The sequence below is a fragment of the Rattus rattus genome, chromosome 16, assembly GCF_011064425.1.
Source record: "Rattus rattus isolate New Zealand chromosome 16, Rrattus_CSIRO_v1, whole genome shotgun sequence".
Classification (NCBI taxonomy): Eukaryota; Metazoa; Chordata; class Mammalia; order Rodentia; family Muridae; genus Rattus; species Rattus rattus.
Window position 1 is genome coordinate 43,287,387 of NC_046169.1, and position 16,984 is coordinate 43,304,370.

Genomic DNA, 16,984 nt, shown 5'->3' on the forward strand with positions numbered 1-16,984 from the left:
GCGCTTGCCTAGCAAGCATAAGGCCCTGGGTTTGGTCCCCAGCTCCGAAAAAAACAATCAATTAGTACAAAATACATAATTACTCTTCCTAAAGGTAGGGAGATAAGACCGTCTTTCTTGTCACTTGTTTTTTGTGGTACTGAGGGTGGCAATCAGACACAAAAGCATTGTACCACTGAGCTGCATCCCAAGCCTCCTCCCTGCTCCTGGGGTGAACCATTCTCTATGTTACTGTCATAACATTTGAAACACTCAGTGTCGCTTCCCATGATTATAACAACTCACGCCACTGTCACTGATTGAGGCACTGTCTTCCTCACGGCAGTACATGAACATTGACATTTCAATCAACTGTCAGGATTTCAGCATAGAAAGCACATAATGAAAATCTCTCCTCCAAGATGCTCTGCCAACATTTGATGGTAGTTTTTAGACATAAATAATAAATCTGGTATTCATACTTCTTTAGTTACTTACCTTGCCTGGTAAGGCATTGTGGCGTAAGCTATGATCACAGCACACTGACCACACAAGATTCAGACGTTAGGACCACAGCTGTTTGTCTGGAAGGCACGGTGCATGGGAAAGAGTGGACCTTGAGTTGCATGTTGTAGGATAAACTCAGCTGCAGCCCTAATGTACACTCATTTGTCAACATTATTAGGTAGCTATCAGATAGGTTACAAGCTCCACTAATCCAGAGTTTATGTTTGTGTGTCACAGTATCTTGAGACATAGCAAAGCCAGTCTGGCAAAAGACAATAAATATTTGCTGAATGAAACAGTGACTAACATATAGCTTCTATAAAGAATATAATCTAGCCATCACAGTACTACACATTTGTAAAGCTCGGTACTCGGGAGGCCAGAGGAGGAGATTGGTGAACTCAAGGGCAGCCTGAGCCACAGAATAAATTCGAGGCCAGCTTGGGCTGTATAGCAAGAACTGTCTTAAGAGAAAGAAAAAAAATACTAAAATTCATATATTCATAGTGAAATCGCTAGATGTCTACTGACATACATAAGACTAGGCTGCCTTTTATATAGGGAGCTACCTTGCTCCCCATGTTAATTCAGATGTTCGGTGTATATAAGAATTTAAATAGTTGCGGAATAGATAGTGAATCGAATGATAACAATACATCCCTTAACATTATATTTCCTGTCTCTTGAACTTCCAGACAATTCCTTCCCATCCAGTTCATCTTCCTTCATTAGTATATATGTAATGAATGCCATGATCTTTCTGTCATGCGCATATGATATTTCCCTGCCTCGAAGCATTTAATGAGTCTCTAAAACTTCTAGGAATTTTGGCATCTATAATAGAGCACCCTTGTGGTTTGGCTGTGAAATGTCTTCAATATGCTTAAGTGTGGTCATGAATACTGACGCTCTTTTAGGAGTGTATGGAAATTTTAGGAGGTGGAACCTATTGAGAGGAAGCAGGTTGCCGGGGCACGCCATTGAAAGTTACACATGGTCATCCGTCCATGTTTCCTGCCCACCTTGAGGTGAAGACCATCCCACAGGGATGATGCTCTGCCCAGATGCATCATAAGATGGGAAGGCCCTGGAACGGAGAGTCCAGGTAAACATTTCTTCCCAGTAAACTCTTCTCACCATCCATACACAGTAACTAAACACAAAGTTGACACCAGAGAAGTACAGCCATTACCCTATCTGTCGCAATGTGGTTCTTGAGCTTTAGATCTAGATTGTGGGAGGAATTGAAAAAACATTTATAGCAGCAGGCCAGGAAACGCTACAAGCAGAGCTTAAGGATCAATTCTTGTAGGAGCTCAAAGTGCTAGGTTTGGGATAGAAATAGAGTTGGCGGGAAATTAGACTAGGAACCGTTCGTGTTTCCTTCTGGCAAAGAACTGGTCCATGTTTTACCAGTGTCTCGATATTTTGAGTAAAGACTAATTTAAAAGTAATGGGCTAATTAATCTGGTAAGGCAAATTTTAAGTCAGTACGGCATTCAGGGTATGGCATAGCTGTGTTTAACCTAAGTTTATATTGAGAATTGGTAGCAAAAGGCAGAGTAGAAAAAGACTTTTAAAATGCATGGTTTTAAAGTTATAGACAAGAACAACATGGTGGTTAATGAGATTAATAACATTAATCAAGTACTTTTCACCTAGACAAGTTCCCTAAAGACACCCCACAATGTCTGGCTCTATCCATCCTTGGATAGAGGTCATAAGGTTGTGACTTTCTATAGAAAACAGTGCTTTAAGGGATGAGTTCTGGAGTACCCTGTACCTACATGATCATCTAGGTGAGTATTTTTCTGGGATTAATCATGCAGGTATCCAGTGGCTGCAGCAGCCATGACCTAAGGAATAGGGTGGGTGGCTACCACTTACATCAGGTTAGAGCTTGGCATTGTCTGTGTGCAGCTCATTTCATAGGAATGAGTGCCCAACTCATCAAAGCTCCACACAGATTTCAAACAAAAGCATATGAGTCTGGGCAGTGTGTGGCAGGGCAAAGACCACTGCAGGCATCTCTAATAGGAAATGCATGGAGCTGTGATCACGGAATGCTGGAGATGCTAAGAACATGGAATATCTTTTAAGGAAAGATTCAGGGAATGTGTACAATACAAACCAAGAGTAGGGCCATGTGAGTTGCAAACAGCAAGGCTCTGGGAATAGGATCACCAGGGAGTCAGCAAGAGCTCACATCTCAAGACTATGTGTCCTGGACATTAGAGATGGAACTGTAGGAGTTAGTTCTTACCGATGAGTTCTGGTCTTGCTTTGGTGCAGTCTCTCCTTCTTCCCCTGTTCCTTTCAGTATTGGAATACTTAATTTGTGCAGCTGTGTGTGTTCATAGGCATATTGGTTTTATTCTGTTTTTTGATAAGGATTCACAGGTCAAGGTTGACTTGAGCTTTTTGGGAGAGACTTTCAACCCGGTCTCTTGAATAAGGTTGGAAGTGTTTTAAATGATGGGGACTCGAGGGAAAAAAGCAAGACACATTTTGCTTCATGAGGCAGCCACGAGCCAGAAGACCAGGGGCAGGATGTTATGGTTTGGATGCGAAATGCCTGCCATGTATTCAATCAGTAAAGGTTTGTTCCACAACAGCTGGCGTGACTTTGGAGTTCACGGAAGCTTGAGGAGATGGGGCCTGGCTAGAGGAAGTAGGTCACAAGGTGCACACTGTTGAAGATTGTACTTTGCCCTCAGCTCCTTCTTAGCTCTTCGCTTTCTGCTGGCCAGGGTGAGCTAACCCATCTCTCCTTCCACAAGGCCTTACTGCTGTGGTATTCACCACAAATCCTGAGTAACAGAGGAGAGCACTGTGGACTACAGCTTTGAAACCATAAGCCAAAATAAGTCTTCTTCCCTTGTCGTCGATGCCATTTTATCAGGTCAACTAGATAAACAAATACAGGCTCATCAGAAGGCCGTCATCTGGCTCCAACAAACCTATGCTGATCCGTCTACCACAGCCTTGGCCCGTCCCCTTAATCCCTCTATGCCTTAAGTGCTTATGACATTGAGACCTTAGAATTCCTTAGGTGTCTCATACAAGCTCACTCACTACTGCTGACCAAAAAGAAAAAAAAAAAAAGTCTATCTGCTGCCACTCTTATTGACCACTTGGTTCCTTTCTATGTCCTGTGTCTTTTTTGAAGGTAGCATTGAAGACTTACTATTTGCCATTGGTTTCCTGCGCTTTGATTGCTGTGTGCCTTGATGACACTCCCTTCATGTGTCTTGTGCTTAGTTTTTGTTTTTTTTTTTTTTTTTGCAACTTCATTCCATTGGGATGATTTCAGCCATGATTAATTCTAGTGTATTTCTCACCCTGTTAACCCAACACATCCTCTTCTCTGAGCTGCCAGCACCATACATCTTAGTCAGTTGCACTTCCCCGCAGCTCACTAATGCTCTTTTCACTTAAAATACTTTTCTAACTTCATTAGGACCGTTTCAATTGCTGTATCATCAAACTTAAATACCTTTTTCTCTAGTGTATAATCTGCCATTGGCTCTATATGTTACATATTGTATTTTTATCCCTAAAAGTTCAAGATAGGTTTTTTTTAAATATCTTGTTTTATTCTTTAACTTCTAAAAAAAATATGGAATAGAATTATAATCATGAAATTTTATTTACCTTCTAATCCAAATATCTACTCTAGCTCTGGGTTAGCCTTGGTTATTTTCTTCATCATGGCTTATGTCTTCCAACTCCTTATATACCTAGTAAGCTTTGTTTTAGTGATAAGGATTGAAAACTTGTGGGGTAGTGGGAAGCTCTTTCTCCTCTTAGTTGTGATCTGTGTCTTGGGGTGAAGTTTCATGTAACTGGAAAGAATTACATCTTACTAGGAAACACATTTATTATTTGCTGTGCAGGTCTCTATTGGTAACTGGCCAAACTATTCTCTGCCCCTTGGGAAAACCTTCTAAGTATTTACTTTATGCTTTGCAAAGTAAGAATCTTTTAGTGTGAACTTTACAAATTAACATCCCTGGAACCATGTGAGGGCATAGAACTGTGTTTCTAAATCATTTTTAGCTATGTTTCCCTTAAGGGTAGTTCCTTGCCCAAATATAATGATCATAAGAGGGCTAAGTTCTCAGGAGATATGCTCCCACTGGTCGCCATGGTGTCCCCTCATGGGACAATTAGCCATACAAACTCTAACCTGGTCCCCGGAACTCTCAGTACCAGTTCCTTGAATTAGGGAGTCTGTCAAATTCTGCCCAGGTCACTCCATTACACTATTAATGTTCTGTCTGCATTAACTTTGCTCTTAATGCTCTCAGAAATGTTTGCATCAGACAGATTCTTATACTCACAGTCAGAATAGCCTCGTGACAACATTTCCCAGTGTCCCCAGAGTGGCATGATGAGAACCAGATGTGAAAAACTGTTTCCTGTGAGTGACAGGCTCACCAGTAGGTAAGGGACACAGAGAGTCATTCCCTGTGCTTGTGTACAAAAGACAGAGGTGGCTGCTTCTTTTTCCTATTTCTGAGAGAACCTCCTTGAAAATGCCTTAGTGTAACCTCTTGGAATGTAAATAAATCTCCTCAGAGAAGACATAATCCCAGTGTCTCCGTTTTTACAACTCAGAGATGCCTTCAAGACCCAGGATTCCTCCCCTCATAAGATGTAAACACGTATCTCTGGAGTTAGGTAAATCCCTCTAGAGTTTCCATCATCTACTGAGTTATAAATTAGCATCTGAGATTTTCCCCCAGGTTGGATCCAACGTTCAGTCATATTTATTCAAGAAGCCCTAAGAAACAGGAATGCTTTCTCTTCAGTCCCACAGTTCTCCCTGGGCTCTGGCCTTAAAACCCTCAAGAGTAGCTATAGTGCGTGGGTCTCGACTTCTGTCGCTCGGGATCGTTGTCCTTGGTTGTCTCATGTCCAGGAAAAAAAAAAAAAAAGACATACTGTATTTTCCTTTTTTGTGGTTTTGCTGGTTATCCGTGGTAAAAAGGAAATCTACTTCCAGTTACTCCATCTTGGAAGGGAGCCAAAGTCCTCGACCGCTTCATGTCTGTTTGCCGTGATTTTCCCTTTGTTTAGCTCAGCCTTCATCAAGGTCCTCCAGTGTTGACCTGTACAGGTTCATATCTGCCACAGCTCAGGTTGCTAACATGTCTGCCTCTGCTGACTTTCCCACACATACTGCTGAGTACGGGGGCTCTGACTGACAAACACGCCGAAGCCGATTTCCCATATAACCCTGTTCTGGCTCAGTTTTCTTCTCTGCTCCGGGTTTTCTCCTTGGCGGTGATTGGTCCTGAGGAGACATAAGCCACAGACAGCCATGGGGTGAGAGAAGCTGGATGCCAGATCTCTAGCAAAAATGTTGAACTCCAATGAAGGAACAGAGAGGGGGAAATCACATAAGCTCCAAAACCCTAGGAAGCAGATACTGTTTCCGTCTTAGTTTACAGTCGAAAAGTTAAGCTTGGGGAAGTAGAGTAGCTTGTCCAAGATTGCTTGGTCAGAGAGTGGATGGAGCTTGGGGATTCTTAGGGGAAAATAGAAGGAAGGATTGTGTGTCCCAAAGGGGACAGGAACTCCATAGGAAGATCAAAAGAGTCAACGAACCTGGACCCTTGGGGCTCTTAGAGTCTGACCCATCAATCGAAGAACATACATGGGCTGGACCTAGGCCTCCCTGCACATATGTAGCAGATGTGCAGCTTGGTCTTCATGTGGGTCCCGAGCAACTGGAACAGGGATTATCCTAAAAGTTGTTGCCTGTATGTGGGCTATGTTCTAGCTGGGCTTCCTTGTCTAGCCTCAGTGGGAGGGGAAGTGCCTAGCCTTGCAGAAACTTGAAGTGCCAGGGGGGGCGGGGGGATACCCAGGGGAGCCCCCACCAGTTCAGAGGAGAAAGGGAGGGGGAGGGGTAAGGTTGTGGGAGGGGGTGATGAGGAGCAAGGCAGTGATCGGGATGTAAAGTAAATAAGAAAAAAGTTAAATTAAATTAAATTAAAAGATTGCTTGATCAGAGATTGCAGAAGTGAAAGTAAAAAACATGATTCTTAACCAGTAGGTTTTTTAAAAAACAAAATCATGTTATTTGACTAATTTATAACTCCTCCACAAAAGCCTAGCTCTGTGGCGTGTTTTTTTTTTTAATCTGTATGTAATAGAGTTGATTCAAAACAAATTACATTGAATAGAGTTGAATTGAATTCAATTATCGAAAGTGAAAGGACGGGTTATCGCTGACATCCCAATGATGAGGGGGATGTGACCTTAGCTATAATTTCTCCGTGGAGAAGTAAATTGCCTGCACAGAGATTCTCAGGACAGTGTTAGTAATCCGTATCATACTTAAATGGTCCATGTATTCCTTCTTCTGACTTGCCGCTGAGCTCACAAGTATTTCACCAACGATCGTGTAAATCCAGATTTGTTTCCTCTTGGAAAGCAAAGCAAGAGACTGAGGCTCCCAATAAATATCAATTAGTGACTGCGATGGAAGTTGCTGGTAGTTTTCTTCCTCCTAATTACTGTGGGAGACCCTTGGCATCCGCCCGTGCCCGCATTGAAAGCCTTGGGAAACCCCACTTCAAGTCTCCACGTGGTTAATTAGCACTGCCAGGTGTTGTCATTGTGCTCCGTTCCAGATGCTGTGCGACCATTACCACATATGCAGAGTCACGGGGACAGATACAGTTTCCTCGGTGAGGCTTTGATGAATTCTGCCAGGCTGAAGTGAGACATGCCAGCACAGCATGTCGCTGGGTCACCCTCCTGGTGGACCTTCTTTCAGATGGAAAAGGAGTGCTGGCTCATACAAATGGACGTCCAATGCCCCTGTTAGAAAATGTTCCTTCCGGATGCAGGACAACTATGCCAACGTGAAGGAAAACCCACATGTTAGTGTCTGGCTTCACATTCTCCACACATGAACACACAGTCCTAAGGAGAGAAACTCTAGGTGCTGTTCAATGAACTTATGGATTCGTCATTATACATGCACTTTAAGATGCCCTGTCTCTGTAGAAACCAAGTACCTTTGGGTATGTGTTAACTTGGCTGAACTTAATCCTTGACCAGACATCTACAGTCCTTTCCAATTACCATAGAATAATGAGCACACGTGACTGAGTGCAAACACACACATATGCCCACATACCCACATGTGACCTACATGATCTTTAGGTCTCTGAAAAGTCAGATCGTCCAGTGAGTGAAACGACACCTTACAAATGTATCTAGTTCTTTTAACCATCCCAAATCACCAGGGCAAAAACACCTTACAAATAAAATTACCAAGAATTCAGGCTCCTTTCTGTAGCTTGTTTACTCTGACCTTAGACATTTTTACAGAGGTTCATCCTAGCTGTGGCTTCTACAATCCACCAGTGGACTTTAAAGCTCCAAATCCAGTTTCTTTAATAGACATAGAATGTGTTTTTACCCAACAGTCTGGCCCTCCACTAATGACTTAACCTCCTCCCTTCTGCCTTTCCTCTAAACCAGGGCCAGTCCCTCTTGCAACACACTGTCCTTCAGGGTGTTACTGACCACAGCTTTGCCACCTCATGAGCACACAAATGACCCTCGGATGTAACCTTTCAAGTCTCTTGCCATGCCAGAAGGATATTTCGAGCTATGAGAAAAGGAAATCGGAAGCTGAAGGCAATAGTCCCCTTCCCGTCTGCTAAGGGGACCTGGCTAGATTTTTTTTTCAAGGGTGGGGTCCTGTAATCTGATTGACAAACATAAATCACAAATTGCAAAAGGATTCAAGTAGAGGATATATATAAAATTAGAAGTGGAACACTACATTCCATTTGGGCAGCTAGACTTCTGATCGTAAGTAGAATTCATTCCTTAGTTAGAGAAAAGAGCTCCAAACTGTCTCCCCTACTTTTCTCTCCCCAGGCAGGAGTTTACAGATAACCTTACGACTCTGGAGACAATTCCTTCCTCTTCCCAGAAATGAACAGAAGAGACGTCAAAAAGCCGAGTTCTGAGTTATAACCACTGTGGATCTGGCAATGTAAATAGTGACTACCCTTTCTGAGCCGAGTCTCTCGTTTACGAGATGAAGATACTGGTGCCTTTATTCATGAGGTGCTGGTGTAACCCTCTGTGAACTCTGACAGGTTACATAAATAAGAGGAGCCTTTAGTATAATGGCCCAGGGCATATTTCCAAACCCCTAGAGTTGATGTCAAACCTTAGGAACCATGAGCTAGCGAGCTAGGGTGGGGAAAAACAGTCCTGCTAGCCTGGGGAAGAATATGTCTCACCAGCTTAAGAAGGCAGTGAGAAGAGTTTGTGTGCCCAGAGACACGTTCTGATCACATCCCGATCACTACTCTCAAGAGTAGAGTCCCTGGCCTGGATTACTGACTGAATTGAAGAGAATAATTATGGCCAGAAATGTAATAGAAATAGTCTTTTTCCAATAAATATGATCTAAGATGTTAATAACATGGACAGTCACCCAGATTTGAACTCACACTCCTAGCATTCTTTTTAGAGTCCTTCTTTTACTCTCTAGATTAAACTTATCTTTCCAGAGGTGCGACAATCTTTCGGACGTGGGGTGCTGGGGACTTCTATACTCTCTACTGAGGCTCCGGCTGGCTCTGACCAGTTTATTAAGGAAACCCAGAGCTGAGTACTTGGGCAGAATTCTGTAAAGCCAAACTGTAGTCAAAGACAGTATCAGCGGATGCAAGGAAACATTAACGCCAAGGGGCAGGAGACCAGGGTCAGCGCACAAAGGCTTGTGAGAACAAACATTTGCACATAGTAGGTCTGGTAAGCTGAGTGGTGGATTGTCTTCAATCGGATACCGAGGATGGCAAAGAGTTCTGTGTTAACTGATTCAGCAGGACCCGTGTTAAAATCAGACTCCCAGGTACTAAAATCCCACCGGCAAAACCTAATTGAAAATTCCAGAGGAGCCCATTCCAGTTTGGTCAAGGAACGCCTGTCACGCTCCCCACATTCCTCTTGGGACGTCAACCTCAGAGCGGCCACAGCCTGCCCAGATTTTCCAGCCAGAGAGATAGTTAGGAATGATTTGTTTAATTTTTAGTATTTTTGTTTCCCATGGACCTTGGGCGGTTTCTCCAGCTTCGGATCCCGCCTCCACCACCATGTGACCCCCGCGGGCCCTTCCCCATCCTATCTTCTCTGGTTGCCACTTCCTCTACTCACCGGAAATGCCCCTGAAATCTGGTGGCTCCTTTATGGTCCTGCTCATCCTTGTCTTTCAGGGGCTCGCCTTGCCCCAGGTGATTCATCAAACAGAAGATTTTCCTAATCAAAGACAGTTTCCTCCCTAAGTGAAGTTTGAGTACAAGCTCTTAAGCAGTGAACTCTTCGCATCGCTAGCGGTGCCTTTAATAAGTGTTTATCCCCGGGAGGTAAAATGACAAGGTGGCAAACCATGAAACTGCAGAGATGTTTGTGATCACGTGAACTCTGGCACTGCTAAACCACTCAAGACTAATTAGCCCTGGAAATCACAAACCCGGAGCTCTGTGATTATTATCAGATTTGCATAACTCATAATAATGTTATAAATTCATTATAACCGGCGGTCTGTTCTCCCCCCCCGCCGCGGGGGGGGAAAAACATTAAAATATTCTGCTTTGGAGAAGAGAAAACAAGGCAGTGACATGACAGTGTGCGATGCTTATGAAAAACTACCTTCTTCACCCAGATGCTCTGACAGCTGCCCGGGCCAGATAGCCAGCTCAAAGGGAATTCACTCCAAATGTCAAGACCAGCTGTTTACCGGAGCCTTGATGGTTTGTAGATATTGGTTTTATATTTCCCATCAATCCCTTGTTGTTCCCAGTGCGTTCCCCACTCTGTCGACACATTTATAGAATCATGATCTATATTGGCGCATTAACACTTTCACTTTCCTACCCCGACCAATTTTATGCATGAGGCCCATTCATCAAACATTTATGGAGAGATTAGCATGGACAAGTTCACAGCCGTGTAAGCAGAAGGCCTTCAAGTCAGCCTTCCAGATACCATAACAGAAAACGGCCCGTGAGGTTACTTGTTCCTTGAACCAGTGCTCCGAGAATCATCTGTTCTGAGCATGTAATCATGTAATCATATAGACCCTTCAAAGTGCTGTCTCCTCCAGGGTATCATTATTTAGCTCCACTTTATAACCAGTCTAACTGGTAGTCAAGAGAGATTAAGTAACTTATCCACAGTCAATACATATTATTACTAATTATTACATAACTAGTTAGTGGTAGAACTGAGATAGCAACCCAGGTCTATCCTATTCTAAGTGCTGGTAGTGGGGCTAGGAATCAATCGACTTGGTTAATCTGCGTACTTTCCCAAGCATACACAAAGCCCTGAGTTTAATCACTGCATACAACTGGATGTCATTCAGCCTCTTCTGAAATAGATGCTCCTCCTTATCCCAAATGCTGGTGAAGAGAATTACACAGGCAGAGGTAAGATGACATATCCTGTCCTGGCCCCAATTCAGCCTTGTTATCCCCACAGTAAAACAAGAGACTTCCTAGGGCCAGCATCTCCACCTCTACTCCTGCTGCCCAGAGCACACAAGATGCTCTCCAAACACAGGCACCATGTTCTACTCATGGGTGCTTCTGCCAGAACCCAGAACAATAACTTGGAGAGATGGTGATCAGCTTCTATTTAGAGAAAGGAGATTAGGGGCAGAGGAAGGGAGGGGGTTGGAGAAAAAGTATAACTTCTGCCCATAAGTTCTCAACACAGAGTATCTGACACTGCTTGCCTCCTAAAACATTTAAGGCTACGCCTAGGTACTGAGTTGACTCTCATGGCTGCTGTGTGTAATCTTGGCAATAGATCCACCCTTTGTTATGACCTAGTATCCACAAGGCTTGGCTTGTGCTGCTCTGACTGTGATATGAAGAGCTTTGTGTTGTAGTGCTAGCTAGGCTGACCAATGGAGGTTGGCATCATCCACCTTTGACATCATCCATCTTTGCTAATTATTAATTGGTGAGGTAAGAGTAACGATGCCTCGCACATTTAGCAAGTTTACTTGCAAGGTAGTTGTTCCTATAGCCTTATAAGGACTCTCTGGGGACTTGTTTTATATAGTTTATGGAACCAACGCCCAGGTATATAAGAAGCCCAAACAAGGCCCAAAGAGTTGCTGGTCCAAAGTCCTTTCTTTCTGTTTATTCAGTTCTTGCTGGAGGAATGGAAAACAGTTGGCTTGAGGAAATACACTGCGTTTTCTTTAGCTCTCTCTCTCTCTCTCTCTCTCTCTCTCTCTCTCTCTCTCTTTCTGTTCATTTTTATTATTCTTATCATCTTTAGTGTCCTCCATTTTTCCTCCTCCTGCTCCTTCCTCCCTCCTCCCCTTTCTCCTCCTCCATCCCTCCCCAACTCTGTCTCCCCCCTCCTTCCCTCACATCCTCCCTCCCTCCCTCTCTCTCTCTCCCTCTCTCTCTCTCTCTCTCCCTCTCCCTCTCTCCCTCCCTCCCTCCCTCTCTCTCTCTCTCTCTCTCTCTCTCTCCCTCTCTCTCCCTCTCTCCCTCCCTCCCTCTCTGTCTCTCTCTGTCTCTCTCTCTGTCTCTCTCTGTCTCTCTCTTTGTCTCTCTCTCTGTCTCTCTCTCTCTCTGTCTCTGTCTCTGTCTCTCTCTCTCTCTCTCTCTCTCTCTCTCTCTCTCTCTCTCTCTCTTCAGCACAGGAATCTGAATTTGTTCCAGGACACAGTCTGAGCTCTGCTTGCATACTCTTCTGCACCCTTGTGATTGTGGGGGACAGATGAAGTCCTGAGTTGTCGTGTGTTGCTGACATGAGCATGCCCACGTCAAGGACCGCAAGTCCTCAGACCCTGGGAAAGCAAGGCTTCCCCATCAGCCCAGAGGGAGGCCCAAGGCTTCCCCTGATCCAAGTAGAAATGATGGTGACCCAGTGACCTTTGGCTAAAACCAGAGTGAGCAGAACATAGATAGCTTCCTCCTCCAGGATGACAGCAACGGGAATCTGCTCCCCTACAGGACGTCCTACCAACGTTAGCTAAGTGCATCCTCCCGATTCAGCCGTGTATAACGAGTCCTCCTCCGTGCTCAGAGGCATGCAATACATGCACTGAGTTTCCAGGCTGCCAGCTCATCTCCATCAGAGCGGGCCATCCACTTGATCCTAGCTTTTCTCTAATTGCGTCTGTGCGTCTGTCCTGTCTTCATGCTTTCATTGCCCCAATCGGGTCAGGTAAATCCCCCAAAGCCTTGCTTGTCCCAACACAGCACAGTATCAATGTGACTTTGGCTTCTTCTTTTTTTTTTTAATAAAACATCTCACCATTTTATTTTCACATTTCCCAATACAGGAGAAAGAGAAAACTGCCATTTTAATCCTATTTCCCCCTCCAAAACTATTCTCTCTACTGAGAAAAGGGAAGTCTTTCTTCTCATTTAGCTTCCTTTAGCTATACTCTAGTTCAGCACCATGATCCTGGTGAAATGGGACAAGAGAGCCCTTCCGCTCTTACCCATCTGGCTGAGCCATGCCAGGCCAAGGCAAGCAGGGGTTCTAATCATTAGAGACTCGGGCATGTGGCCTTCTACAGTGGCTTCATTTCCTTGTTGAAATGAAGCTATTGCTTTGTCAGTCTGGCTCTGGGCCTGCTTCATTTCAGGAGCAGGTCCCTCAGACATCATCCCAGGAGGAAGAGAGTCCATCATTGGCACCATGGGAAGGGCAGCATCGTGCCAGGGCACAGAAGTCCTGGAAGATAGGGGAGAGGCGCGATCACAGTCCCTGAAGAAAGAGTCGGATTGCTTTTTCCTTGTTGAAATGAAGTTATTGATTTGCCAGTCTGTCTCCTGGCCTGCTCTTCTGCCCATTTCTGGAAGGAATCTTTCTCATTCTCTTGTGTTCTCTACCACTACAGTGCACCTCTCTCCCAGATGGAGAATCATGGGTAAGATACAGATGGCACAATAAAACTTGGGCACCTTGCTCTGCAGGCTACTGGGTCGACTTTGGGCTTTTGAGGTACATCTATGGTGTAGAATTGTCGCTTGAGGGTTTGCATGGCCCTCCATACTCTTCAGGCTCCCGTGGGTGAGTTTTATGAAGAAAGTTGGCTGAGCTTTGTTTCTGGCATGACTTGACTTTTGCTGTCCCCTAACTGTGTGGCATTGTTCTTGTCATATATTTGCAAGCCCACCCCCAGAGGCACATTTCCCCCAACAAGGTCACACCTCCTACTAGTGCCACCCCCAAGGAGCCTACAGGGGTCTATTTTTCATTCATAATACCACACAGAGTGCTGTAGTTGGGCCGTTTTGGTGCACCCTTGCTTCAAGAAACCCCTGTGGATGGTCTGTATGGGGCTGGGATGGTAGGAGATTACTGCTTATCATCTTTAAAGCAATTGGGTAAAAGGGTGAGCTCCTCATACTGCTACATAATGAATTGCAAATATTTTACAACGAATTGATTAAGTTCTTATTCAAAAAGTCAAGCCCAGAGCAATGTTAAATAAAGATAAATATCACATAAAACAAAGATAACGATCAAGGAGGCTCATAGAGTGAAGGACAGACATGAATGGTCTTCAGGTAGATGTTGCTTGCGGTGCAGCCAAAAGGTGAGCGGTGAGTACACAGAGCCTTGTTTAAACGTTGAAGAACCTGTTGGAGATGTTCAAACAGATCTGTCCTTTAGAAACTACTTTTGGAATCATGAAAATGGTCCCCTGTCTCTGCCATCCACAGTCCCTCTCAGGGAAATGGCCTTTTGGAATGGAAAATTTTTCTCCTGTCACCTGACTTAGGCCCACAATCCTGTCATTTTCTCATTAAAAAAAAAAAACTGTCAGAGTGGAGAAAATGCTATAAGGTCTGCCCAGGAGGACTGTGGCTTCATCTTGCAGTGAAATAGCAGAAGAGAAAAATACAGCATTGCAGAAGAATTTCTGAAAAACTCTTCTCAGACTCATAAAGAAAAATAAATAAGAGGAAAAATGTTGCCAGCAATGCTGATATTTCTTTGAGACTTCCTGAGACCCCTCTGTCCCCAGTCCTAGGAAATTCACACTTGAGGACAAACAGTGTCCCCAACCAATTCTGTCCTATTCAGAGATTTCTACTTAAAAATAATATAAACTAGAAATCTTGAAGTCACCTCATCACCCTGCTGAAATAAGAGACCTGTCACTGTGTCTGGACTCCCCCACCCCCTACCTGAATCCCTAAGGATGAGCAACCAGGCTCTCCCCACACTCGAACACCTTGCAATCCAGAGACTGGCAAGTAATGAACGCTTGGCTATCTCTGTTGTGGAAGACCTGCCCAAAGTGTTCTTTCCCCCACTGTTCAAGGAGGCCTTCATCAAGAGACGCAAAAAACTTGTTAAGCACATGGTAACAACTTGGCCCTACCCATACCTCTATATTGGTCCCCTGCTGGACCACTGCAATATTGATACTTTCAAGGCTGTGTTGGAAGGAGTGGATAGGCTGAATTGCCAGAAGGTTCGGTCTAGGAGGTGTAAACTCAAAGAGCTCAATTTGCTGGATGTCCAACATGACTTCCTGGATATATGGACTCCAACACGGGATATTCTCCGTGTTCCAGAGGCCCAAATAGAAGAAGATTCCAAAACAGTGCTGAGGCAACCACTAAGAGTTCATGCAGACTATGGCTTCCTGTTGGGCGTTCTCGATCAGTACCATGCGCACTTCATGAAATGGGTGAGGCAGAGATTACATAAAATGCGCTTCCGTTTTTATAAGTTGGTACCAAAAAGGAAATGAAAGTTGAGACAGGAAAAGCTGTGGGATCCCCTGGGATATTATGGGAGCAATCTGTACTCTTAACTCTTTAGGTATCTGTCTAGCCTCAAAATAATCATTGTGTGACATAGGCTGGCTTAGAACTCATTATGTAGACAACCTCAGCTTCCACCTAAATAAAGCAGTGTACATCCCTTCCTGACTGAAAAAAATAATAAAAAGTAAGTCCCAATATTTGGCTTGAGACCACCATGGAGCAGACAAACATGCTTCTTTGAAGACAAAATTAGCTAATTAATTAATTAATTTAGACCCAGACCTTTTCCTACTACCTCCTTAGTCTCAGCTTCATCGGTCCAGAAATTCATTCATTCATATTAGGATCCTACCATGTCCCTGGTGTAGCCTTGGGCTCTAATAGGAGGTGAGAAAGGACAGCTGGGCCAACAACAATCCAGGTGCTGTGGAGTTCCCACGATGGGGCGGCGGCCACAGCAGCTGAACGAGTGAGTGAATGCATGAATAAGTAGCTTCAGATATCCATACACGCTGTGAGAGAAAGGAGAGGGGCTGGAGAGATGGCTCCACTATCAAAAATGACTACCACTCTAGCAAAGAACAGAAGTTCAGGTCCCAGCACCCGGTGGCTCACAACTCTCTGTATAACTCCAGCTTCACAGGTCCCCAGTACCTCTGACTCCATAGGCACTTGCACCTGTGTGCACAGACACACGCACTCACACACACACACACACACACACACACACACACACACACACACACACACACAGGCACACAAACATGCACACACAAATTAAAAATTAAAATTAAAAATGATGAAACTAAAGCTTTTATAAAAAGGAAAAGAGGGAAGAAAGGAAGAAAAGTAGAAGGGAGGGGAAAAATAAAAATAATAAAAAGACAAGCTGACCCTTACCCAAGATCCCCAAGGCCCTTTAGACCTTTACACTTCATAAACCACTCACAACAAAATCTCATCTTTAACAGTCTATGAAACTATGACACACCTGCTTTATTCTTTGTCCCAAGATAGCTCTGTTGGAGGCTAGTAGAACCCAAAGAATATGCTCAGGTCACTGGGCTATGAAGAGAATCTCCAAGATCAAATAAGATGTGTATGGCCATAAACAGATTCCCCCCTCCCCCCCCCCCCCCCCCCCCCCCTCCCTCTCCCTTTCCCTCTCCCTTTCTCCCTCTCCCTTTCCTTCTCCCCCCTCCCACCTCTCTCCCTCTCCCTCTCCTCCTCCCCTCTCTCTCTCCTCCTCCTCCCTCTCTCCTTCTCCCTTGCCTTCTCCCTCTCCCTTTCCCTCTCCCCCTCTTTCCCTCCTTCCCTCTCTCCCATCTTCCCTCACACTACATTCATCCTTCAGATTATACACACGCTCCTGCCATATGTCCCCTCGCCTTAGACCCAAAGCAATGGAGCCTCCTTTTCTCCAACTGAGCCCTCCAGAACTGAGAGCCAGAACAATTTTTTTCTTCTTCCTGAGTTAATCACTTCAGATATTCCATTATAATAACATAAAGTTGTCTAATACACATGCTAGGCTTGTCTCAAGGAAATGCAACTTAGAGGGCCTTTCTAAAGAGAAGGACTCATCTCTGCTGTGTAATGCTGCCACGTGCAGATAAGTCTGGCACTCATGGGAGGAAATCTTCACTCAGGGAGAATAGTGGACATAATTATAACTTTGAGAGGCTTTCTTTTTCCTC

General features: G+C 44.4%; 1 protein-coding gene across 1 annotated transcript; it reads left to right on the forward strand.

The window, feature by feature from the left end:
* The first annotated feature begins 14,713 nt into the window (after nt 1-14,713).
* On the forward strand, nt 14,714-15,271 carry LOC116885250 (oogenesin-3-like). Its single transcript, XM_032886490.1, has one exon. It carries the CDS (start codon nt 14,714-14,716, stop codon nt 15,269-15,271), a length of 558 nt encoding a protein of 185 aa, XP_032742381.1.
* The last annotated feature ends 1,713 nt before the right edge of the window (nt 15,272-16,984 follow it).

What these genes read in the sequence shown, in the direction of transcription:
- LOC116885250 (XM_032886490.1), top strand. Translation starts at nt 14,714, where the DNA reads ATGAGCAACCAGGCTCTCCCCACACTCGAACACCTTGCAATCCAGAGA.